Source organism: Acanthochromis polyacanthus, chromosome 3, assembly GCF_021347895.1.
Source record: "Acanthochromis polyacanthus isolate Apoly-LR-REF ecotype Palm Island chromosome 3, KAUST_Apoly_ChrSc, whole genome shotgun sequence".
NCBI classification, from domain to species: domain Eukaryota; kingdom Metazoa; phylum Chordata; class Actinopteri; family Pomacentridae; genus Acanthochromis; species Acanthochromis polyacanthus.
The window spans coordinates 12,050,064-12,073,955 of NC_067115.1; the positions used below are offsets into that span (position 1 = coordinate 12,050,064).

General features: G+C 40.0%; 2 protein-coding genes across 2 annotated transcripts in view; both read left to right on the top strand.

Moving 5' to 3' along the window:
• pi4k2b (phosphatidylinositol 4-kinase type 2 beta) overlaps positions 1-13,153 on the top strand; it is a 13,630-nt gene extending 477 nt beyond the window's left edge. The window contains exons 1-11 of the mRNA XM_051945830.1: positions 1-82; positions 4,194-4,345; positions 5,181-5,261; positions 5,438-5,557; positions 5,811-5,942; positions 7,630-7,783; positions 8,129-8,193; positions 9,510-9,612; positions 10,450-10,583; positions 10,720-10,779; positions 11,749-13,153. The exon at positions 1-82 is cut by the window's left edge and continues 477 nt beyond it. Coding sequence (XP_051801790.1) covers positions 1-82; positions 4,194-4,345; positions 5,181-5,261; positions 5,438-5,557; positions 5,811-5,942; positions 7,630-7,783; positions 8,129-8,193; positions 9,510-9,612; positions 10,450-10,583; positions 10,720-10,779; positions 11,749-11,922 — 1,257 coding nt within the window. The 3' untranslated portion in view covers positions 11,923-13,153. The remainder of the gene's footprint in view (positions 83-4,193; positions 4,346-5,180; positions 5,262-5,437; positions 5,558-5,810; positions 5,943-7,629; positions 7,784-8,128; positions 8,194-9,509; positions 9,613-10,449; positions 10,584-10,719; positions 10,780-11,748) is intronic.
• Positions 13,154-15,240: 2,087 nt separating this feature from the next.
• Positions 15,241-22,388, top strand: htra3a (HtrA serine peptidase 3a). Its single transcript, XM_022211754.2, has 10 exons — positions 15,241-16,874; positions 17,743-17,848; positions 18,220-18,442; positions 18,823-19,017; positions 19,186-19,218; positions 20,314-20,428; positions 20,539-20,589; positions 20,691-20,748; positions 20,910-21,005; positions 21,866-22,388. The coding sequence occupies exons 1-10, from the start codon at positions 16,454-16,456 to the stop codon at positions 22,032-22,034; spliced, it is 1,467 nt and encodes a 488-aa protein (XP_022067446.1). The 5' UTR covers positions 15,241-16,453; the 3' UTR covers positions 22,035-22,388.
• The last annotated feature ends 1,504 nt before the right edge of the window (positions 22,389-23,892 follow it).

Below are 23,892 nucleotides of genomic sequence, written 5' to 3' on the forward strand. Positions count from 1 at the left end.
TCGCCGAGGGGAGCGCGAGAGAAGCGGAGCAGGCGGAGCAGACACAGCTCGTCGTCGGATAAAGACACCTTGGCCTCCCCAGGTAATTATTTTGGATCAAGGCTAGTCCAAATCTCATTATGCCAAGTTCAGGCGTATAAAGTGGCAGCTAGGTCAGTACGCCCTCACTCAGTGTCTCCTTTCTTTTTTGATCCGTGCCATATGGTTATTTTTTGACGCATATGGTTTAGGGCCAATATCGGCCACACAAGCTGATTACTGTTACATGCAGAGATATCAGTGAATGCAACGTGGTCAGATCGATGTGATGTTATGCAAGATCTTGTAGGAGTGTCTCTTCCACTGTGTCTGGCCCTTGGGTCCCCTTCAGGGGCCCCTGCAAGATCCTGGGCTTGACTTTAGGAACCAGAATGTTGAATATACATAGGATTTATAGCACGGACTTGTTGCTTCAGTACAGCAGAAAAACACATTATTTCTGAGTAATCAGACAATTCTGTGATAGTTACAAAAACTATTTATTCTTCCATGTTATGTTAAAAGTATTTGGGTCGTTTTTCATGGGCACAGAAGCTGTGTGTGTTTCCCAGTCAGTTTATGGATGAGATTAAGTGGCACTTTCACCAAGTGGCTAGATGTCTGCAGCCAAATATCCAGTTATCAGTGTGATTAAATATAAAATCTCCTCACTGCATGCATTCATACTTTAGTACTTGTATTTTTCAAGCCTCCCTTAATACTGCAAGTACACGTTTATGAGGTCTTAAAGTCGTATGCAGATGTCTTTCACTGCTCAGACTCTACCAATAAAATGAATCTAATATCATGTATTTTTTGTGTGAGTATGGGTTGTATTACAACTCTTGCATATTCACAGCACTACATTTCTTCGAGACTATTAAAAGACAGATATAGGAGAAAACAGAAGAAAGGTGATCCAGTCGCCATGGAAGCGGCACATTCTGACTTAACTGCTAAGTGGATATGACAACACTCCCCCTCATACCACCCACCTTTTTCTTTTTTCCCCATATGCAACCACATTATTGAGCAAATGTTTTCTTTTTGTATTCATTCCTTCTCTGTTCTCGACTGTCGGCCTCTCTCTCCCCTCAGAGATCTATTGTTTGACCCCTGTTCTATCGAGGCCAGAAATCTAGGCCACAGGTAGAGGCGCTGAGCCTGAAATTGCAGGTGTCAGCGTCCCATTTCTCATGGACTTTTAGAACAATGGTGTTTAGGTCTAATACTACAAAATTGCTTCACAAATTCATAGTCACAGAACCCACAGAGCTGGTGCCTTGTCACTATGTTTGATTAACAAATGTCCATTGCAGATTATGATGGTTAAACTCTACTATGCCTATCTCGCAGGTTATGAACTGAACATTAGGTGTGTTTTTACAAGTCAGTGGTAAAATTTGCATTCACGTAACCTTAGATAGATTCAGCTTTGGGTCACTACACCTCACAGTGACCAAAAGCTGCAAGTAGGATTTTTATTTGTCTGATGTGACAATATATATAACTAACATCAGCTGAAAAATTTAATTAGGTTTATGCACATTTTTATCACATAGCTAACTAAGCATGATTTTTAAGCTGTTTTAAGTCAAGTTATAACAATTCTTCAAGGTTGCAGTGGCCTAGATATGCATGTTGTGTGTCCGTCTCAGCCCTTTTCAGAGTGCAGTGTTGTGACATGTCACATACTGTGAGCACTGCAGGTCTGCTGGTCTCCAGGGCTCTGAGTGAGCAACACTTCTGCTGTGAAAGAGCTCTGCAGGTCCCATTAACTGACCAGGACGTCTGAGAGACGGATATTAAATATGCATAAGGCCACTGTGCCAGCAGGCACACAAACACTCAGTCGTCCAGTCTAGTGTGTGATGATGTTAATGAAGAGGGAATTTGGGTAAGAGGAAGCACAGCATGTGTCTTTACCTTCACTCTGAGTTAAGATCTAATGTAAAGAGGGATACATTGCTGCTTCTTGCACTCACACTCCCCAGCGATATTCCTAAAGGCTTTCATCAGTAGTGCAATGCAGTGGAAGCACAAGTCCTCTATTATGCAAGCCAGCTGGTTAAACATACTGAATCTATTGTTGGAAATTAAGTAAATCGATAAAAGTATGTGTCACCAGCTTACACACAAAGAAATTCTGATGAAAGTTAGTGACCACTTGCAGAACTTTACAGTTTATCTCTAGATCTGTGTTGACACCTTGTTATTTCTATAAAGTCACAATGTACCTTCTCTGGTGACAGTTTTACACTCAACCTCATAATGAGACCACCAAGTTACCTTCATGGCTGAACATCTTGCAGTCTATAATCTCTTCATCTAAACTATGTGTTACAGTAAAAACTGTGAGAATCCCAATGCTGTTGTTGTTTAATGCATCAAAAACTTATCTTTGTATATCAGAGGTACATATTTATAAGTTTGTTTTCACCCTGAAAATAATCCCTTCCTGCTTTACAATGGCTTTGATGCAGCTTTACACCTATGAAGTCTCTCTGCACTCACCCCTCCTCACTCGCTGCAGCTGGAGCACACCAGCTCACCTACAACTCTACTCAAACACTATAAAATTAGTCTACAGTACTCAGTGGGAGGTTGTAATATTGCAGTTCTTCAGCTATGCATGTTTGATTTGAAATCTGGATCTGAGGATAAACAGTGATACAGAAATCCTTCAAGTTGACAGGATTTGGTCCTTAAGTTTGTTTTGTATGAAATACTGAAACTGGATTTGGTGTTTTTGATACTGCTATTGATATAATACAGTTTCAAGGTAGAAATGCGACACCATGGCTTTGACTGCTTGTTTTGCTCATTATGTGTCTTCCAGCATATGAAAACCCCCATATGAACATGTTGATGAGACAAAAAAAAGATTTTTACCAGAGGAGGTCTTTTAATGGAAGTTGGGTTCATGTGGAGGACAGCCAGTCTAGTCTTAAAGGATTGTGTTTGAACCTATGGGTCGAAGATGCTCTACTTTCGTGCCGTTGTTTAAAAATTTTTACAGCATGACTTGGGCTCAGCAAGTACCAAATGGAGCACAAAACACAAGGGGAGCCTGGCTTAAAAACATCATTATGGCCGCTCCAGTTAGGTGCACCTCCTGCACAAACTTTGTGGCTTTTAGAGAGAGATGTCAGTGCTAATGCTTTGAGGCTTTTGGGTTTTAGATGGGGAAAAAATAGAAGACGGCTAACCCAATCTTGGAAGAAAATCTTTGTAGCTGAAAGTTTTACTGAGACTCACTGTTAAGTAAAATTCAGTATTTTGACTCTAAACAGTTAAATCTCTAAATTGTTTAAATGTGTTTGGTCAGGACTGTGTGAGCTACATAACTAGGATAAAACTGAAAAGCATCTAATCTTCAATTAATCCAAATCCCTTGACTAATATTCGCTTATCTCCCCCTTCTATTCTCCTCGTCGTCTTTTTAATTTGCTCCTCTCTCAGCTCCTTCGGTGACGTCGCTTCAAAGCCATCTCTGTTTCTCCTTATCTCGCTGTCATAAATTTCACATTAACTGCCCTTCGATCCCTGTGTCCATCCCTGTGTCCACTCACAACCCTTCATCCCAGTGTCTGTCTCTTCATCTCTCCCTGCATCCCACTGTGACTTCACTGTGACTGGTAGACCATATGGAGCCTCTCTGTCAGCTGACTGTTCAGCTCCGTGCAAGGAAGAGACAGTGGTTAGGCGTTGTGTCCTGCTATTGGGCATTCATCAAAGGAATAATTAGCAGCCCACATCCACCAGAGAGCAGTCCCTTCCAGAGAATTCTGGTAGATCTGCAAGGAAATAGAAAATACTGTGTTTTGCAGAATCACTCTTTTAGTACATTTGCTTCACAGCAAGAGGGTTTAAATCCACTGTGGATTTTATCAAATGTAGATTTTGTGTGGTGTGATAGACTGCTGATAGCCACCTGTTTTACTCCACTTTTCAGCCAGTATATAGTAGGAGCCCAGAAGAAAACAGGAGGGTAATACATGAAATGACAAGAGAGCCTACAATGACCATTAATTGTGATTTTATAGTCTGTAGTGTCACCAAAATTGTACTTCAACTGGAAGTGGCATGATTTAATTTGTTTTTAATTGTGCCACACTCTAGTTGCCTACATTGTAAAAATAATTGTAAATGTCCTTAATTTGTTCCCCTTATAGGTACCAACAGTGGGGACTTCAATCATTTCCCAGACGATCCTGAGTTTGCAGACATCATCCAAAGGGCAGAACAAGCTATCGAGAGTGGTGTCTTTCCAGAGAGGATTTCCCAGGGTTCCAGCGGGAGCTACTTTGTCAAAGACCCAAAAGGGGTGAGATGCAGATAGAGGAATAATGCTCATCTATGAGAAGTGAAGAGACTAAGATAAGATGAAATAAAAAAAACCAAACATTTGATTAACCCCAGAGTGGGGAAATTTGCAGTGTTAAAGCTGCAAGGAGCGCAGTGAAAAAAATGTAGAGACATCAGTTTGAAAAAAAAATATATATATACAGTACTGTTGATTTTGCGTAGGTTTTTCCCTATGGAAAAATTCAGATATTGCACAGATTGCAGTCAGTGGGAAAAGAAACAATATAGCACAAAATTATTCTATATGTGGGAAAATGCTGAAATTGGACATATTCTTGTATTCATAGAAAATAATGATATTGTCCAGAAATCTTTTAATGTACGAAACGTTCATTTGCATCACTGAGTCAGAATTCCTTGTCAATAATTATGCTTCTTTGGGTTGGTCGGCTTTTCTTTTGAGCAGATTCAGGAAGCTAAAAGGAGTGAAAAGGAAGTGAAGAGTTGGAAAGTACACAGGAGGAAGAAACCTGTACAGTAGAAACTCACTGAATAATGCAGCCAGCAATGCTCTCATTGATAGCAGGCAGCCAGCATGGATGATTAGCATCACATTAACAAGCAAATACAGGGAGACAATATCGATCTCTTGCTTGTTACCAGCATCTCGTGTCACTTTGCATTTGCTTCCAGTTTGTCTTTGGCTCTTGATTTGTGTTCTTCAAAAGTAATCTTCGGTCTTTGTGATGAAGTTAGGTCTCTGTGTTTTTGTTCAGTTATTCAACATGAGTCAAATGTGCTTTTCCAGATTGCATTTTTGACATGTTTTTTGTTGTTTTCTTTCCTCTCTGCAGAAAATCATTGGTGTTTTTAAACCAAAGTCAGAAGAACCTTATGGTCATCTGAACCCAAAATGGACCAAATACTTTCACAAGGTACACAAAGAATATAAGCAGATATGAAATCTTACACACCGTTTTATCTTTTTAAGTTTTGCAAGACTGATTTCTTGATTTCATTGTCTATACATACACTGAGTATTAGCACAATGAAATGTGGAGTAATGTATACATCTGAATCTCCATAACTCTGTCCATGTCTCTTTCTTTAGCTCTGCTGTCCGTGTTGTTTCGGCCGAGGCTGCTTGTTACCTAACCAGGGTTACCTCTCAGAGGCTGCTGCTTCTCTGGTTGATACTAAGCTTGGACTTGGAGTGGTGCCGAAAACCAAGGTGTGCCTCAAAGAACATGCATTTTGTTTCTGTATACAACTTTGACGCGATGCAGAATATACCTTAAATCATCCTGATTTGTGAATTCATGTAATCAAGGCCAGAGTTTAGTGAACACTTGAAAAAATCTGAATGTGACTAGTTTTGTGTTGTCTTTGTTTTATTTGTAGCTATAGAAGACACTGCCAAGCAGTTGTCATAAGATATTCTAAGCTAGTGTCAATGGAGTGTCTTTTTTTTTTTTTTTTATCAGGTGGTATATTTGGCCAGTGAAACGTTTCACTACAATGCTATCGACAGAGCAAAGTCCAGGGGCAAGAAGTATGCCTTAGAGAAGGTCCCAAAGGTGGGACGACGCTTCCACAGAGTTGGCCTGCCTCCCAAGGTAACACACTGTTTCTGGTCCTTTCAGAAAGAACATGATGATGGCACTGCTCACACAGCAGCCAAAGTTCAAGTTAGGTAAACTTTGCTCACTGCACATTGTGACGAATACATGCAAAACCAATGGGAATAAGGCATCTAGACTGACACAAACAAAACAGAGGAACAACTGATGTGTGTTTGAATTCCTGAATTATATGACACATGTTTGCATTTGTAATGAGATCATAGAAGTTAAGCCTGATCCTGGATTAAATGTTCCCATCCAAGTAAGCATGCCAGGTGTATACGTATGCCTCAGTATGCACAGTTCATGATTTTCAGAGCTAGGTTGCTTGTTGTAGTATGTGTCAACATAGCTTAGATTTATGCGTTTTCCCCTCATTAGCTCTACAAACCCACTGAAGTTTCTTCAGTGAAATATCGAGGTAAAGAGGTATAATTTTCACATGTAATATTTTATTGTGTGAGTGATTTAGTCACACCAGAAGTTTAAAAAATGCCAACTATTTTACTCTGCCCTCTGTGATTCCCCACACCAGTGCACTGAATCCAGCAGTGAGCTCTTGGGTAACTGTGTTGTCTGAAAGGGTTGATACTGCATCAGGGTGTGATGTCATCAGCCGTTAATTGTTTGCTATCAGCTATAGCACTGCAGCGATCAATCAGTTAAGAGAGCCAAAATTATGTCATTTGCAGCTTCTTCAGTTTGAATATATCCAGGTTCTCTATTCTTTCATGACCCTGACCATCATGGGTTGTGGACAGAATTAGAGATATTTGAGATTTTATTGACCAAACGACTAATCAAGTAATTTATCAAAAATTAAAGTAGATAGTTGCAGTTCCAATCAGTAATTCATGAGGAGCATAGGGTGTTTTCAGTCCTCCGGTTCATTCCTCTGTAGTTTATTCCTTTGCCTTCAGTTTTCTTTATGTAATTGTGTACAACACTTTGAGAAGGGCTCTACAAACACTTAGAACAAATACTAGTCTTCCCGTTTTCAGCACAAATCAATAGTTTCTTTAAATATCAAAATTGCTATGCTCACATATCCACTGCTTGCCGTCATACGATATATAATACAAGAGCTGTTGTAACAGTGAGCAAACGGCTCAGAATAGCTGCTGATGCAGGCACTGGTAGAGCATAGTAAAAGGAAATGTTCCACAGTATCTGTTTTCATGTTTTCTGAAAAGACAGGTTTATTCAAATAAATAGGTCAGAGGAAGCATAAATGCCATTTCTCTTTTAAAGCATGTTCTGTTTTAGGGGGCCTTTCAGACACCGGATGGATATATTTATCTCTTGTGTAGTGAACTGGACTCCTATATCGGTTCTAGCTTTTATTCAGTGACATTTGTGATAGTGTTTATTGCAGCCGATGTTTCTCATATGTGACGGTTTTCTCAGTGTGTTTCTGTAGCTGTGTATGTTAGATGTTGAGAAAAGTTGGTTGAACAATGTTTGTTGGAAGTCGTATGAGGAAGCTGGCTTCATATTCCAAACGTCATGCACTGTAGACATTTTAGTTACATAATTGCACCATACCACATCATTGCCAGATTAAAAAAAAACTTCCTAATGTTTTCAGAGCACTTAACATTGTAGTACAGTGTGTTTTCTTTGTATGTATGTTACATGTGACATGCTGTATATGTGTGTGTGTGTGTGTGTGTGTTTCCAGGTAGGCTCATTTCAGCTGTTTGTTGAAGGTTACCGTGAAGCCGACTACTGGTTGCGACGGTTTGAGGCAGAACCTCTGCCAGAGAACATCAGGAAGCAGCTGCAGGCACAGTTTGAGCGGTTGGTGGTGTTGGACTACGTTATTAGAAACACAGGTGAGGGTGTGTCTGTTGACATTTTAGCATTGTTTATAATGAACTCATTTGTCTGTGCTACCTTTGAGCGCAGTGTTGACAATTGTGCTTTTTTTGATTGATAGATTTGATAAGGGTAAAAAAAAAAATACATTCATCAAATTTTACTGAAGTGAATTTACTGTTACGGTTACTCTGTGTCACAAGTGTTTGCACTTTATAGCTGCTTAATGCATCGCTGCAGTCTTTTTTTTTTCTCCTCTTACATTTTAAGTTCAGATAAAATAGGGGTACATTAACCTGAAGGAACATTTAGTTTTGCTCTGCACGTAGTTCTTACTGTTTTTTGTTTGTCATCCTCCTCAGATCGAGGGAATGACAACTGGTTGATCAAGTATGAGAAGCCAGGAGAAGGAGAAGAAGGACAAAAGGTGAGGGTAAACGAGCATGTACTCAAGGCGTGCTCATACTATTCACAAAACAAATTTTCACACTGCTGAAGAGCAGGAGCATTGATATACGTACAGCTCTTGTTGTATGGTGAGTGTTTGTGCTGCTTTGTGTCTCATATACACATGCAGACATATACTAGTGCTGTCCCAAGTACCATTTTTGAGTCTTTCAATGCTTCTGTGAGAATTATGTGAATATTTGACACTTGAAATAGCAGCTTGTAATACATTGGGCTGTACCAGCATGTCAGTGTTTATTTCTGAGGCGTGCCAAGCGCTATGAAACCGACAGCAGCTGAAGCTTGTTGCCTTCAGTCCCAGTCAGAGTGGGCGGACATAATACAGAATTTCTGGAGAATCTGGAACTTCCTAAAGTATTTGGGGCAACACTGATGGAAAGCATGTACAAATCAGACCATCACCAAAATCCAGCAGCTACTACTACTTCTTTAATTTAATGATGAATTTTTAAGGTGTGTGCAATGCTGATTGTCCTTGTACAGCCTCTCCTCAACGCTAACATTTGTTTTCCAGGGGCACATTTGCAGTTGTCATGGTCACAAATTTTGTCCTGCCCTTGGACATCTGCTCAATGAAATTTGCATCACGTGAACTCTTGCAGACACAAAAACCACCAATTGGTCTTAAGCTATTGCTTGCAGTTTTTAGGACACTTGTCTTCGCAAATTTGATTTTGTTATTCCAGACACTTTACTGCTTTGACATTTTGCCACCCTGTCTGTAACTGGTAAGCCCATCACATGGTCACATGCTACTGTCCCAGTGTCAGTGCTGGTAACATTAGATGAGAGCTGTAGGACGCTAAGATTAAATGTCCTTGTCTGAGAAAAACTAATAAGATAATCCTTTATTACTCCCCATTAATAATTAATGCAGATTCAAAAGGAATAGTTTTGAATTGCTCTTATTTCACAAATTATCTTACATTTTTGTAGAAATGCGTAAACAACCTTCAAAGTATTTGTTAATCAAAGCTTGGAAGGATTCGGGTCAGCCTAATATATACACAAATGTACACATAAGCATTTAGAAACCAGACACACACACCCATGTTTGATATTGCAGGTGCCCTGTGACCTCGCTGGTTGCAGCAGCTAGAACACTGTGACTGCCGGTGGTCAATGTTTATGTGCCACGTATTGATAAATGAGAAAGGTTGTCATTCATCTGTTCAATTAATCACCCCGTTTGAACAGTGATCAATAACTAGCCCGGCCATCGGTCATTAATTATTCACCTGTCTTATCCGATCTTCTTTTTACACCTCGCCGCAGGAAGCAGAGTGGCCAGAAAACAGTCTGGACTCCTGCATCAAGATCGCAGCAATCGACAACGGCCTGGCCTTCCCCTTTAAGCATCCAGATGAATGGAGAGCCTGTATGTCTCACTTCACTTTGCCTCACTGGTTGTGTCATTAGTTTGCCGTTACTAACGATTATGAAAACAGTGATTATTGACTTTCATTCTAGATTCATTATTATTTTTTTGTCATTTAGTCTTTAAAATTTTCCCAAAAATGTCCATCGTAAGTCAATGGGGGCAAAGCGTGTTCCAATAATTTATTTAAAGTGCAGTGCTAATAGCATTTGTAGTAATAGTTTTTTGGGAAATTGCAGTTAATAGAGTAGTTTGACATTTTGAGAAATACTCAATTTACTGCTCATTTACTCTTTGCTCTCTTGCTGAGGAGATCAATACCACTTTCCAGCCGATGATTAGCTTCTTTTTAGAAAGAAAACAGGAGATAGAAATGGCTGGAAGGACATTCTTAAAGTAAAACAAAACTGTAAATCCTCGTAAAACCACGTTTTTTTGTTTTTGTGTGTGGATTTAACAAAGAAGGTATAGCATGTTTATTAAGTTTAGAGATGTGCTGGTGTGACTTTACCTTTGGACAGAGCTGCACTACCAAAAGCTTCACAGTTTCTCAACACATATGAGAAGTGTCTTCTCGTGTGAATTCCTACTACTTTCCCTGTATTTTCTTACAATAGGATTTGTTAACCGATATTTTTAGTTTTTGACCATGATGGTCTATTCAGCTCATGTTCAAGCACCAACTAAAGGGCCGTTAAACAATACATCAAAACAATGTACACTATGCGAGTGGCAGTGTGGAAAATATAGCAATAGCTGTATACAGTTGCGGAAGACCAAGAGTCTAGTGGCAGTGACTCTAAAAGAAACAACTGTTGTATTATGTCCTTCCATCAGACCCGTTCCACTGGGCATGGCTCCCTCAGGCTAAGGTGGCCTTCTCCCAGGAGACCAGAGACCTGGTGCTGTCCCGCCTCTCTGACATGAACTTTGTCCAGGACCTCTGTGAGGACCTTTATGAGATGTTCAAGGTACCTGTCTGCCTATAGGTTTCACTTTTGGCTGTGTTCATTGAGGCTAAAAATAATATTCTTAAGAGAAAGCTCTGTATGCTCAGTGAAATTTTATGAATCACCTCCTAATATTGGTCATTTTCTTTGTCTTCAGACAGATAAAGGTTTTGACAAAACCATGTTTGAGAGACAGATGTCTGTCATGAGAGGACAGGTGAGTTTTCTTTGTTTTCGTTCTTTTTGTTCCCAAAATGAGCATTTCCAGCCCTTTTTTCTTACTTTTCTCTCTCCTTTTTGTGTCCTCTATTTTGCTCTTTCTGGCTGTTTCCTTTTATAACCTCCCCTCTTTCCTCTGCCATGTCCTACTTTCTTTCACTTCCACTGTGTGCTTTGTAACCTCATCACCTCACATCTGTACAGAATTGTGGATCTGCTGCCCTTGCCTACTGTCCTGCCTCACCTTTTCTGCTGTTCTACTCTACTCTCACCTTAAACCCTGTTTTTTTCTTTTTCATGTCTTTTTTTGTGTGATAAAAAGACTTGCAGGATTACTGTGATCAAAGGAAGAAAACGGCAGACAGTCTGTGTAGTTCTTTTGTAGAACTGATTTTTTTTTTTGCTTTTTTTTCAGATGTTCTTGCGCAAAATACATAACTGTTGCAAGAAGAAATCATTTCAGCATTTACTGTCTATGGTGTATTGCACTTTGTTTGGCTGGGTCATAAGCCATTTTTCAGACTTTGCTGCCTTTGTCTGAGTGACTGGATTCAAATTCTGTCATTCAGATACAGGGAATTTACATACGAGATTAGACACCGTCGTTCACTATAAGCAACAATATCCTACTTCAGTGCATAGCAATCTTGTGCGTGCCTTTCTGCTAATGCAATAGTATGCAGTTCAGACTTGGACTGTTTTGAAAGGGAAGTAAATGTTACTGTGTCCCACCTAGTGAAAGTCATGTTGTGCCTTTTACAGAAAAGTGAGCAGGTCCCTTATTGAGACACAGAGTCACAGAAAGGAGTGCATTTCTTGAAGGAGCTAAAGACAATCGAAAATGGTGAACAGCTAAACACGTGGCCAGCATATGTGTTTAGCTTTAACCTTATGTGTATCTGTTCTTAAAAGTGCACGTTGCACTGTGCTGTGTCTGTACTTCATGGTCAAATCCTGTTTGTTGCAGGTGTTGAATCTGACCCAGGCGTTGAAGGACGGTAAGAGCCCCATCCAGCTGGTGCAGATGCCCCGAGTGGTGGTGGAGCGCAGCCGCTCGGGCGGCCAAGGTCGTGTGGTCACACTGGGCAACGCGTTCACGCAGACCTTCCACTGCAAGCGGCCATTCTTTTCCTCTTGGTAGTCAGAGAAGGCTGAGGAGAGGCTTCTGTGGTGACTCTTTCTTTTCTTTTTTTATCCTGAAGTCTGTCCTGAAGCAAGGAAGGATGAAATAAGGGAGAAGATGAGATTACCACACTGGAAACTGTTCATATTTGTCCTTGCAAAAAAAGAAATTGAAGAGGATGATAGAAAATAAAATGAAGGTTTTTTTTGAGGAAATTGAGTTTAAGTAGATTCCTCATTTTTTTGAAGAGAGTGCAGAGAAGCATGAGAGCTGGAGAGATTAGCATACCGCTGTCTCCTGGAGAGACCTTGGGGCTGTTTGTAGTTACCATGGCAACTTGATTGGATAATCGGCTTTTCCACAGAGGTGGGCTTTGTTTATTGTTAGGACAAAGAAAGGATTTTTTTTTTTTTTTACCCACCCAAAGTACCTACTGAAGTCTCATGCAAAGTCTCCTAGTTGGGTAATGGCCAAAGAACAAGCACTTACCTACCACATACGAACACATATGTGGTCCAGGAGTGTTTGGAAAATCTGAGGGCCTGGTTTTATAGATATATCCAGAAAGTGAATTTTTCTTGAGGTCAGCATTGTTCCTCATCTGGGATGAAGTCCTAAAATATTTGCTTTGCCTTGTAGGAGTACTTGTTGAAACATAACTGTACACTTGCACTGCTGGAAATGTTGGACTGGTTCTGTCCAGCTGGGTCAGACCACTCTTTACCAGTGTTAGTCTTCAAAACCGTATCTGTTGAGCAAACACAAACCCAGTGTCTTTAACTCTCAGTACTGCCAAAATCTGCTTGTTGAAGGAGTATTGAAAAGCCTCAAGAGAAGAATAATGTTGAAACTTGAATTTGGAGGAGGAGGACTAGAAATCAACACACTGCTTGAATGTAATCTGTTTACGATTTATACGCAGATTCTCGCTCCTAAACATTTCAATACAAGAGAATGCTGTCAGAAATAGATTTCTCATTACAATGAATGTATTTGTTGTTTGACATGTATTTAATTGCTGGCAAACAGCTTTCTCTTGAACCTCGTGGCATGGGGCACGGCAACTCCCCTCCCCTTTATATTATATTATGTGAAAAGGAAAAACAAAATTGAGGACAATATTTCACACTTTGCTTGATGCCGTTGTGTTTTCTTATGTATGCATCTTGAAATTTTTATTCCAACTCAGTGATTGTATGAGAAAAATTGTATATTTAACAGAAAAGAAATAAAATTTGGGAAATTAGAATCTTTGTTTTGGTACGTTATAAATGTTACAGTTTCAAAGAAAAAGCTCATTTGAAAATGTAAAATTAAAACTGCTGACAGAAATAACATCAAACAGCACGGACAAAGTTGTGTTCAGTAGACCTCAAGAGACCTGGATGCTGCAGATTTTATATGTATGTGGAATGGCCAAGAAACTTGAAGACTTAATTCATAAATGATATGTAGACAAACCAACCTGTACTGTCTTTATAGTACAGGAATGTAGAACTGAAGTAGCTTTGCATTTGTTTAAAAAAAAAACATTTGTATGACATACAGTCAACTGTATAGCCAAACAACTGAGTACAAGACCAAACTTACTTCATGTGATTGTGTTTCAATTGTTAAAACACTGTAAGGGTTAAATGGCAAATCAAAGCAGCAAAGAAAATTAGATACAAATATTACTCATAATGAATACTGTATAGATTGCTACACAATAATGTAGTGCATTATAAAGTATTCTGGCTGCAACTAATTATTTTCACTTCTACCTCATCTGCCTGTTTAGTTTTTTTTAGTCAATTTGTCTTTTTGACTATAAAACGTCATAGAAATGATAGGAATCAAGATATCTTCAAATTTCTTCAAAACCTGTAGGTTATATCTGTTAGATGTACAGAGCAACCGTGACATCACAGATTGGCTTGTGCACTACCATTCTGAAGCCTTAAGTTTAGAATTAGCTTTTAATTTTTGCTTTAGAAACCAGATGAAACAAGTAAGAGGTTTCATCTGAATGAGAACGCAACACTATGCTCACCAATACGGTAGCAATGTGTCATTCACAAGGTACCCCTGTCTTAAAGCATACCTCGCTTTATCATCTGTTTTACTTTTAATGGAGCCATAACTTACTACATTAACATCATACCATATTGAAGAAGACGTGACACTAGGAATGTAGACTGTATAGTTATTTGTAAAATGTTTACTGAGCAAAATCAAGTGAGAAGAAGGCTACTTTTCTTATAAACTTCTGCAGTTTTACTTCTTTTTACAACCACATTAGTCGCCCCCTGCTAGCTGTTAGAAAGAATGCAAGTTCAAAGCATCTTTTTTTAGACCTTGACGCCACATACATCTTTTTATATCTACATTTTATGTGAAACCCCACAGATATCACATTTGAAACAGTTAAACCAGTGATCGTTTGGTGATTTAGCTTTATAGGTGACTCAGCGGCTTCAGTTTTTGACAGACTGGTTAATTGACTAAACATTTCCTACGTATACTGTAGGTACTAAAGTAGGGATTTTTTTTTCCAAATCGCAGTGGAAAAGTCCAGATCCTCAAAGTTCATGCTGCAGGTGAGACTTTATATGGAGGCACCAATGAGCAGTTGTGTTCAAGTGGGTGCAAACACGTGCATTATGTACCCGCCCTCTTCTCTCATTAGAACATCTCCGGATGCGCATGTGTGAATGAAACACAAACACTCTCCCACGCAGATCATGTGCAGTACACTCATCACAGTGAGGTATAGCTGAACAGGTTCAGCTCACACACTCATGCAGCACACATCTGGAGAGGAATAAATTATGAAAAGGCATGTTGCAGTATAACCAGTACATGCTGGCACAGGACAGAGGAGTGACACGGATCCTTGATCAACACTGCCCTCATGTGGATGGTTTCATTCGTAGCCATCAGATCATTAAATACAGTCACGCTATACAACAAACTGACATACACTGTGTCTGTCTGATACTGTACATTGCTTCTATAATTCCATCAGAATTATTTGTGGAATCTTAAGTAAAGCAGAATCATAGTTTGAATTCTGGTCAGTTTAGACACATTCGAATTGTAACTTTTTTTTATCTGCAACTCTAAATTATGCGTATGAATATGGCCCAGAAGTGTTTTGCTTACTCAGTCACAGGTTTACAGATACTGCATTTAAAAGGTAAGTGTGTCATATTTAGCTTGCAAATACATACTTTTATATTTTTAGCTGTCATTTCATAAGTATTAAAGAGAAAGTAGAATATTTGAGTAGTGGGTGATATGCTGTTGCTTTACCATATTTATTAAGATGTTAATTTGATGTTAAAAGCGAATCATATGCATTTTACAGGTGTTTTTTCCCACTTGAATTTCTTTTGAAAAGTTTTAAAATGTACACATTTAGCTTCCAAAATCATTAACCACAGACCAGGATTCTGAAACTCAGGGAGTTCAATGTCATTCAGCCACCCACCATTCATTGTGATTTTTCTGCTTACTCTGTTCAGCACACACATGAAAACACCAGCTATTTGTGGGGGAAAAAAGGCCACCATAACACTTCTATTTCCTGCAGGGGATGGTAAGGCATAGGAAAGGAAGCAATTGAGGAACTAGGACTTTTTTGACTGTAGGTGGAGACACAGATGCTTCTAATTCAGTACTGTTGATATTTTATTTGAAGGTGAGACATTTGGCCAAATATGCAACAGGTCTGAGAATGACTGAACAACTCCCTTGCTATAAGACCTGCAGTCTACTAAATATAAATGTGAGGTCAAAAGCAACTTACCCAGCACTGTGGTGTCAAAATAAATAAATCTTATTTTTATGCTAATGTAAATTTCCTTCCTGCATGTACCTGACACTAGGCCTTGTCACAAACACAAAATCTCCACTAAGCTGGAAGGAACTCAAGTGACTAGTTAACAAAGCATTTTTTTAAAAATTAATGCCATCATAAAAATTCTATAACCCTGTAGGAATGCAATAAGAATGTAATGGTAATGCACAGAAGGGTTTCTAAAGATCTTCTGACTGTCCATCTTGAGGATGCCAATCAACACTTCAGGGCACAATCTGACTTTACATGAGCCTGTCTATACATTTGAATACAACTGTACTGTATAAACAGGGGATCAATAACCTCTAATTTTCCATTGCTTTGAAACTGAATCTTTCATGTGTTTTTTATCCCCACTAGATGGTGCGCATTGTCGGTTTGACTCCATCACTTGGTCCTCTGCGCTCCAAGGCTCAGTTTCACTAAAAGTAGGTGATGTACAGTCACAAGGCTGTCAAAACATGCAGGCACTGATGACTCTGCTATGAGTTGAATCCAAACAGAGCTTTGAACACTAGCTTCATGTAGGCATATCCCTTTTTTTCATAACAGCAGACAGTGGAGCCACTGGAGACACAAGGTTGCTTTTATTTAAGGTCCTAACGCAAAGGAGCAACCAGGTTATTTTTAATATTACAACTGAATATGAATTTATGAGGGGAAACATCCATCCGTCCGAGCTTGCTGACGCGGTCGAGATCCATCAGAATGCAGCTACTTTTCCTCGCCGCTGTGTTTCTCTTTACGCACGACTTGGACTCCGTGCGCTCGGACAAGTGCGCCTCCCGGTGCGACGTGAGCTCGTGTCCGAGCCCCAGCTGCCCCAGCGGGTACGTCCCGGACAGATGCAACTGCTGCTTGGTGTGCTCGCCCCGGGAAGGCGACCCCTGCGGCCGCAAGAACGACCTGCCATGCGGGGATGGACTGGAGTGCAGGATGCTCACCGCGGGGCGGCGGCGGGGCTCCAAGGGGGTCTGCCGGTGTAAGATGGAGCTGGAAGTGTGCGGAAGCGACGGGAAAACGTATGGAAATGTGTGTAAGATGAGAGCAGCCAGTCATAAAGCTCTACACAAGGGCAGACCCGCAGTGAGCCAAGCGCACAAAGGGCCGTGTTCGCCTTCAGGCGCAGGTAGGACTACTGTGGGTCCTCACAGATCTGGGGTGGAAGTTTATTGTTTCAATAAAACTTAACAAGTGTTCTGTTTTGACTTGTACAGCAATTGTGCTATTGCACAACATCAGGGAAAAATCTAGAGCTGCCATAATCAGTCTTTTTTTTTAAATTAGAAGTTTTAATTAGAAATTTGAGTGGGTCATTTTTCAAGCAAGAAATTGCCAACACGTTTGTGATTTCAGTTTCAAAATTTGTTTGTTCAACATTTGTTTGTTGTTTGCATAATTTATAATGAGATGACTTTAAAAATAATATTAGAATATGTTCTAAGTGGAAATTGCTTTGTATTTTGCAGTACTCTGCAGAAGAAGAGTAGCAACTAAGACTAATGTCTGCAGTACAAGGACTGACAGACCATCAATGTATACATTTTTGGCAAAAAAAATTAAGCTCTTGGCCTCCATATTTCCCCTTTCTTTCAGTTTAAGTTGCCACAAAGGTGAACAAAATGTGCTTCTGCTGGTTCAGTTCGCTTTCTCCTAAGTGGTGAAAAAACATTAATTTCATGCAAGTTTAGCATTAAAGAAAACCTCTAATTTCACTCTGTTTGACAGGATTATACAGTGGCTTGAGCTAACTGTACATTCAGATAATACATGGGACATTTTGGATCTCTAGTAGACTGGAAAAAAAAAATCTCTGTAGGACTGATCAACGTTTTGTTCCAAATTCTGAGTTTGTAGTGATTGAGCCACTGCTGCTTCAGGGGAGGTTTTAAGAGGTCAAGTATATGTACAAGTTTGAGACTGATTTAAGTCTGCAGTCAAGATTGTGAGTGATGTGCTGTGTGTTTGCATTAATGCAGTGGACTCTGTCAGTACAGATCTTTCCCTGGTCCGTACCAGCAGCCCTCGTTACAAGTTCAATTTCATCGCTGATGTCGTGGAAAAAATAGCACCTGCTGTCGTCCACATCGAGCTGTTTGTGAGGTGAGGAATTGTTGGATGAAGGGTGTTTAAGGTAAAAAAAAAAAAAAAAAAAAGGCTCAAGTAACAAATCAAGAGTGGAATAGAGGAGTTTGGTCCTTTTATAAAATAAAAACTGTAGATTTGAATATTTTTTATAGCCTGATCCCAAGAAAATATCAACCAATCTGCTGCTATGTCTTGTGTTATTATCAGCTGCATTAAATGATGTGAATCCAAAGGTGTTCACTTTTATGGTTTTAGGCTGTATGAGTCTTTAAATTTATATTTCTGCCACACAAGACCACCACAATGTGAAATGGCTCCTAGAAAAATATACATCTTTGACTATTTTTGCCTCTAATTCCGCCTTTGTCTTCTTTTTTTCTCTCCAGACATCCTCTGTTTGGTCGCCATGTGCGTCTGTCCAGCGGCTCCGGCTTTGTTGTGACCCACTCAGGTGTGATTGTGACCAACGCTCACGTGGTGACCACAACTTCCACAGTGACGGGGAGGCCTCAGCTGCGCGTTCAGCTCCACGACGGCGATGCATACGAAGCTGTGGTCAGAGACTTAGACAAGAAGGCAGACATCGCCACCATCAAGGTCAATCCACAGGTGAGAGCGATTCTTTACCCTCTTCTCTTTCTCCAGTATTAAGAAACGTGAATCATTTTTAATTTTCTGCTTCCATGAATCCTAAATGAGACCACATCCTGCCAACATTTGACAGTTTCCTGCGAGACGCTCACAAGGCGAGTGAGAATGCTTTCATAAACACCAGCTCTGTGACTCACAGACGCAGCGCTGATGTGTGTATTCTCGCACCCATATCTCAAATACTTGAACAGTTTTGTAAGCTTTAAACCCTTCCTCCCTTCTCCTATCTTCTCCAAATGCATTCATGCTGAGTATTTTTCTCTCTGTGTCTGACAAATATGCTCATAGTTCCTCCTGTTTGTTGGTATTTTTGACTGTCTATGTCCGTGTGGGAGCAGAAGAAGCTCCATGTGCTGTCTCTGGGTCGCTCGGCTGGTCTGAGGCCGGGGGAGTTTGTGGTCGCCATCGGCAGCCCCTTCGCCCTGCAGAACACCGTCACCACCGGCATTGTCAGCACGACACAGAGAGACGGCAAAGAGCTGGGCATCAAGGACTCAGACATGGACTACGTCCAGACTGATGCTATCATCAATGTGAACACAAAACCATAACATTTATACACATATATGCATGTACACATGCTAATTGCATCACTTTCTTGTCATGTTGAGGAATGTCTATAGAAAGATTTTGGTCATTTACACAAGTGTCAAGATTATTTTTGTAATTTTGTGTTTCATATCTTTCATGTTTGCGAGAAGTACGGCAATTCAGGAGGGCCTCTTGTTAACCTGGTAAGTGCTGGGCTTTGATGGAGGGTTTTTAAAATGGAAAAATAGCTAAAATGCTCAGAAATGCTTCACTAAATTGAAGGACTTGGCTTTTATCAGCGGCGGAGCTATTCATAAAACATTCAGGGCTGTAACAACCCCACTGGTACCTGCCTGTCTGTTTATTTTACTGTTAGCGGCTGTTGCTAGACCCAGAAATACTTTCCTCCTTAAGGAAAAAATTTGCAAAAATGGTTAGGCTGTCTTTTTTGGTCCACTCCACACCAAAGCCACGTCCATCATGACCACTGCAGCTCTCTAATCCTCTCACCTACTGTGTAATTATGCCTAAAGAGTGGCTTTTGACCACTTTATTATTATTAGCCCCCATAAATCTCACATTTCCAGCATACACAGAGCGCTCTAATTGTCATGTGAGTCTGAAATGTCATATTAGTCCCAAGAACACAGTGGGAGCTACACATATTATTATAGTGTACAGATATTGTTGGTCTATAATTTAAGCCTGGTTTAGTTTTTGTTTATTATAACACATTAGCAATAACATTACACACAGTAATTTTTCTTTTATACCTCCTACTTGTTTGTTAAGCATTGGAATTTCATGTGTGCAATCATTAAAGTATAACACTACTGCACCTTCTGCTCCTCCTGTTACTGCTATTACTGTAATTGCAACAAGAAAATAATTACTGAGAATGAAATGCGTGGTTTATCACTGATTATTGCATTAAATGTGTTTCATCAGGGGTTTCCCACGCTGACAATTCTGTGTAGCGACACACTGGATTGCATTTGTAACACTGTACACCAGTGCATGCTGAAATAGCTCACATGCAGTGTGCTAAACTGTGGAAATTTTAATGACATTTCCTTTCAATGGCGATGTGCGCTAGGCTCTAAATACTAAGTGACACAGTTTTTTTCCTCTTCTGGAAATTCTCCCATATTTTTTCAGTTCTTATTGGATTTTACGTGAATCAAAACACGGCCATCCTTTGCAGTTACTATTTGTTATTGAATAATTTGAACTGCCCTGTGACTTCACATGCCCTGTGTGATTGTATGCTTCTGTGGATGTGCCTGTGTTTATTTCAGGATGGAGAGGTGATAGGTATCAACACTCTTAAAGTGACAGCAGGGATCTCCTTCGCTATACCCTCGGACAGGATCCGGCGCTTCCTCACAGAGTCAAAGATCAAACTCAGCAAAGGTGGGTGTCACAGCTGGAATTGTGTGACCCTGACACCTAATTGCCTCTTATAAAGCATTTGTTGCTTGGTATTTATCGCTAACTCTCCTTCCGAAATATTGTTGTGACAGAAAAGGCAAGACTACAGAGAAGATTTACAGAGGAACCCCAGTCTGATGCAGGTGAGAGCATGTGAAATAGAAACACTATGACTGGCTTAGGTGTAAGAGATCCTGTGATGGCCTTGTTGAAATCACACATTGTAGTTTTGTGTTGTTTTCAGATGTCTCAGAAGTGAAGAGATATTTTTTAGGCATCAGGATGATCACAATCACCAAAGCGTGAGTTGCAACATTTACGCACACGTTAGATTGTGGCTTTCAATAACACAACCTGAGCATTTGAGCCTTTAGTTAAATGAGTGTGGACTTATTTGTGCACGCTAGCAGTGTAAAGTACATTATGTTAAATATCCTGTTACTGTGCTCTGTGTGTGCCTCAGGCTAGTGGCGGGACTGAAACATCAGAACCCAGACTTTCCTGACGTCAGCAGTGGGGTTTTGGTGCAGCAGGTCATACCTAACACTCCAGCAGAAAAGTATGCTCACACACATGTGCAAGAACCTAAGTACACACACACACACACACACACACACACACACACACACACACACACACACACACACACACACATATCACACACATCACACACATCACAGTTCCTCAAAGTACCGTTCATCAGCCAAACTTTGATGTTTTTTAATTAATGTTGGCTCATTATGCATCTCCATAATTTGATTCAAACATCTGAAAAACCAAAATCTGTGGCAGGTTTGCAAGATATGTTAGTTTTGTGTGTGTGTGTGTGTGTGTGTTTTATATTGTTAGAACTACATTTAAGTACTTATTAGAGCCAGACACTGTAAAAGACAGAATGACTCTACTCATCTGGGCCGTTCAGTTAGTAAAAAGATCCAGATCTTAGCTTAGAAATACAATATTTCATCAAAAGCACTTTCTTTCACATGTATTATTTATAAAATTAACAAAGAGTAAATTGTTTACATTACACAAAATTCTGCACTTCTTGGTGCAACCAGTGACTCAGCTGTGACTATCAGTCACGTTAAAAAAATGTTTTCAGCTGAACTTGGGTAAACTGTGGGATGTTTGTATATAGCAGATAGGAGGAAGAGAAGTATTTAGACAAATGAAATGTCAAACATATGTAGTGTATTTTTTTCCCATTCTTGGAAACACCAGTAGCCACTTGGAGATTTTTTTGCACATGTTGATTCCAGGTATTTTCAGATTTATAAATGCTGACATCATCATGTGACTATAATGAGCTGATGGCCTCTTACATAGCAAGGTTAGCATATGTGGGTCCATCTATTGTGCTTCAGACGCCCCTTACAGCAAATTACTCACTAGCTTCTTTCCTTGTTTGTATTTTAGTGGAGGGATTAAGGAAGGTGATGTTATAGTGAAGCTGAATGCACAGCCGGTTAACACCACCGATGACGTCCGTGTGGTGCTGCAGACCAACCAGCCACTTCTGCTCGAGATTCGCAGAGGGAACGATGACATGCTATTCAACATCCAGCCTCAGCTTTTAGTGCATTGAAGAACAGGACAGATTGTTTTAGCGTGAGCAAAACTTGGACAGGATTCAATAGAGGCCATAAACTATGTACTGCAAGGAATTATGAATAAGCTACATGTGGAAATTAGAACTGATGAGGAATAATTTCAGTTCAGATTTTTGATAAAACGTGAAAAACGTGTATTTCCTTTAAACTTGTTAACTTGTTCCAGTCAGATTTTTTTCAAGTTTAGATTTGTGTAACTTTTTTTCTATCATATAGTCTTTTTTTTTTTTTGAGAAATACAGTTGTTTATTACAATACTCAAAATATTTCTGAGTAGATTTTGCTGCACTGACATTGAAAAAGCTTCAGAATAAAAGCTTCCAAAGAAGGATCTGTGCAGCGGTGTGTATTTAACTGTCTAGACTATTCAGCAGCTGCTGTCCAGAAGGCAGGTTCCACTTCTCTGTTTATGTCATTTCATCCCTCCTCCTTCCTCTCTGTCTTGGAAAGATGTTCTGCTAATTTAAACAAACCCAAACGAACACACACACACACACACACACACACACACACACACACACACACACACACACACACACACACACACACACACACACACACACACACACACACACACACACATATACGATGAGCACAATCCTGTTAGTGGAGCAGCCACTTTTACCCTCTCCTGTTTTGGTAATGGAAATTCTCATGTGTAACATTATCTGAAACTTGAGGTTACATACTCTGGCTTTGAGACTGAAAATCCTTGCAGGACTGTTTGGTGTTTTATATCATTTAAACACAGCCTGAAACTACTTAGACAATTTATCGTGGTCACATTTGTTTTAAAGGAACGATGCAGTTAAACATGACCTGAAAGTCTCTGTGGTTTGGCATTTTATTCAATGTTAGGATGGTATTAGTCATTGTTTGCCCATGCACATCTCCTCAAATGATGAACTTACCCTATAAATGACCTTGTAACCTCACATGAAGCATGCCTGTGGGTGCACAGCTCATAAACCCAACCCAGACAGACAATCCTTCCTGCTTTGTTTAAACTCAGACTGTGCCGTGTTACTGTTGGCTGGAAAGGAACAAAAGGGAAAAGATAAACTGATGGGACCACAATCAGGAAAACAGGGGGTGGGTGGGTGAATGGTATTATGTGATGCTGTAGGAATCCACCTTTAACGTGCAGTGTGTCGCTGACCCACTTTTCTGAGACCGTGTGGTGTTTTCTTGTCTTGCCGAGACACATTGTCATAGCAGAGCACCAGACTCCCTCTCAGCTGTTTATTCTCATAGAAACCAAACTTCACATTAGGAAAGTGACCTCATGACAAAAAAAACGTCCCACTCGACTACAAACATGGTCTGTTCCAATAATGGCGTTATAAACATATCCGCTGCTAATGTATCCCTCTGAAGTGCAGCTTACGCCTTACATTTCCCATATGCCCCTTATGTTTACAGTGTGGATGAGATGCCCCTGCACAAGTCATGAATCAGTTAATGTATTGCCATCTAGAGGCCAAGAGCAGTTTAGTATAAAGCCCATGCATTGTATGATTCCCAGACTGGCCACTAGATGGCGAGTTGGGAGTAAAAAATTGCTCCTGACGTGGCAACTGCTCAAATGCTCAGACTATAGGACCCATGTGAGGTAAAGCTACTGAAGCTGTCTATATTTAGCTCTGGTTTCTGGCTGAATTATTGTAAAGCTTAAATAGAAGGCACAGTTCAACCTCTAAAGCTGTATGTAGGACTAAATGTGGAGTCCTGAAAGAAACTCTTGGCTTCATATCAACCTCGTCTGTTGCTTTAAACAGAAAGAGCATTTGACTAAGTGTAAGACCTCCTACAAATCTGAGTATTCCTCCATCC

What these genes read in the sequence shown, in the direction of transcription:
- htra3a (XM_022211754.2), top strand. Translation starts at nt 16,454, where the DNA reads ATGCAGCTACTTTTCCTCGCCGCTGTGTTTCTCTTTACGCACGACTTG. An exon ending in GTGTTCGCCTTCAGGCGCAG is followed by an intron (nt 16,875 to 17,742) that starts GTAGGACTACTG and finishes CTGTCAGTACAG; the next exon opens with ATCTTTCCCTGGTCCGTACC. An exon ending in GGAACCCCAGTCTGATGCAG is followed by an intron (nt 20,590 to 20,690) that starts GTGAGAGCATGT and finishes TGTTGTTTTCAG; the next exon opens with ATGTCTCAGAAGTGAAGAGA.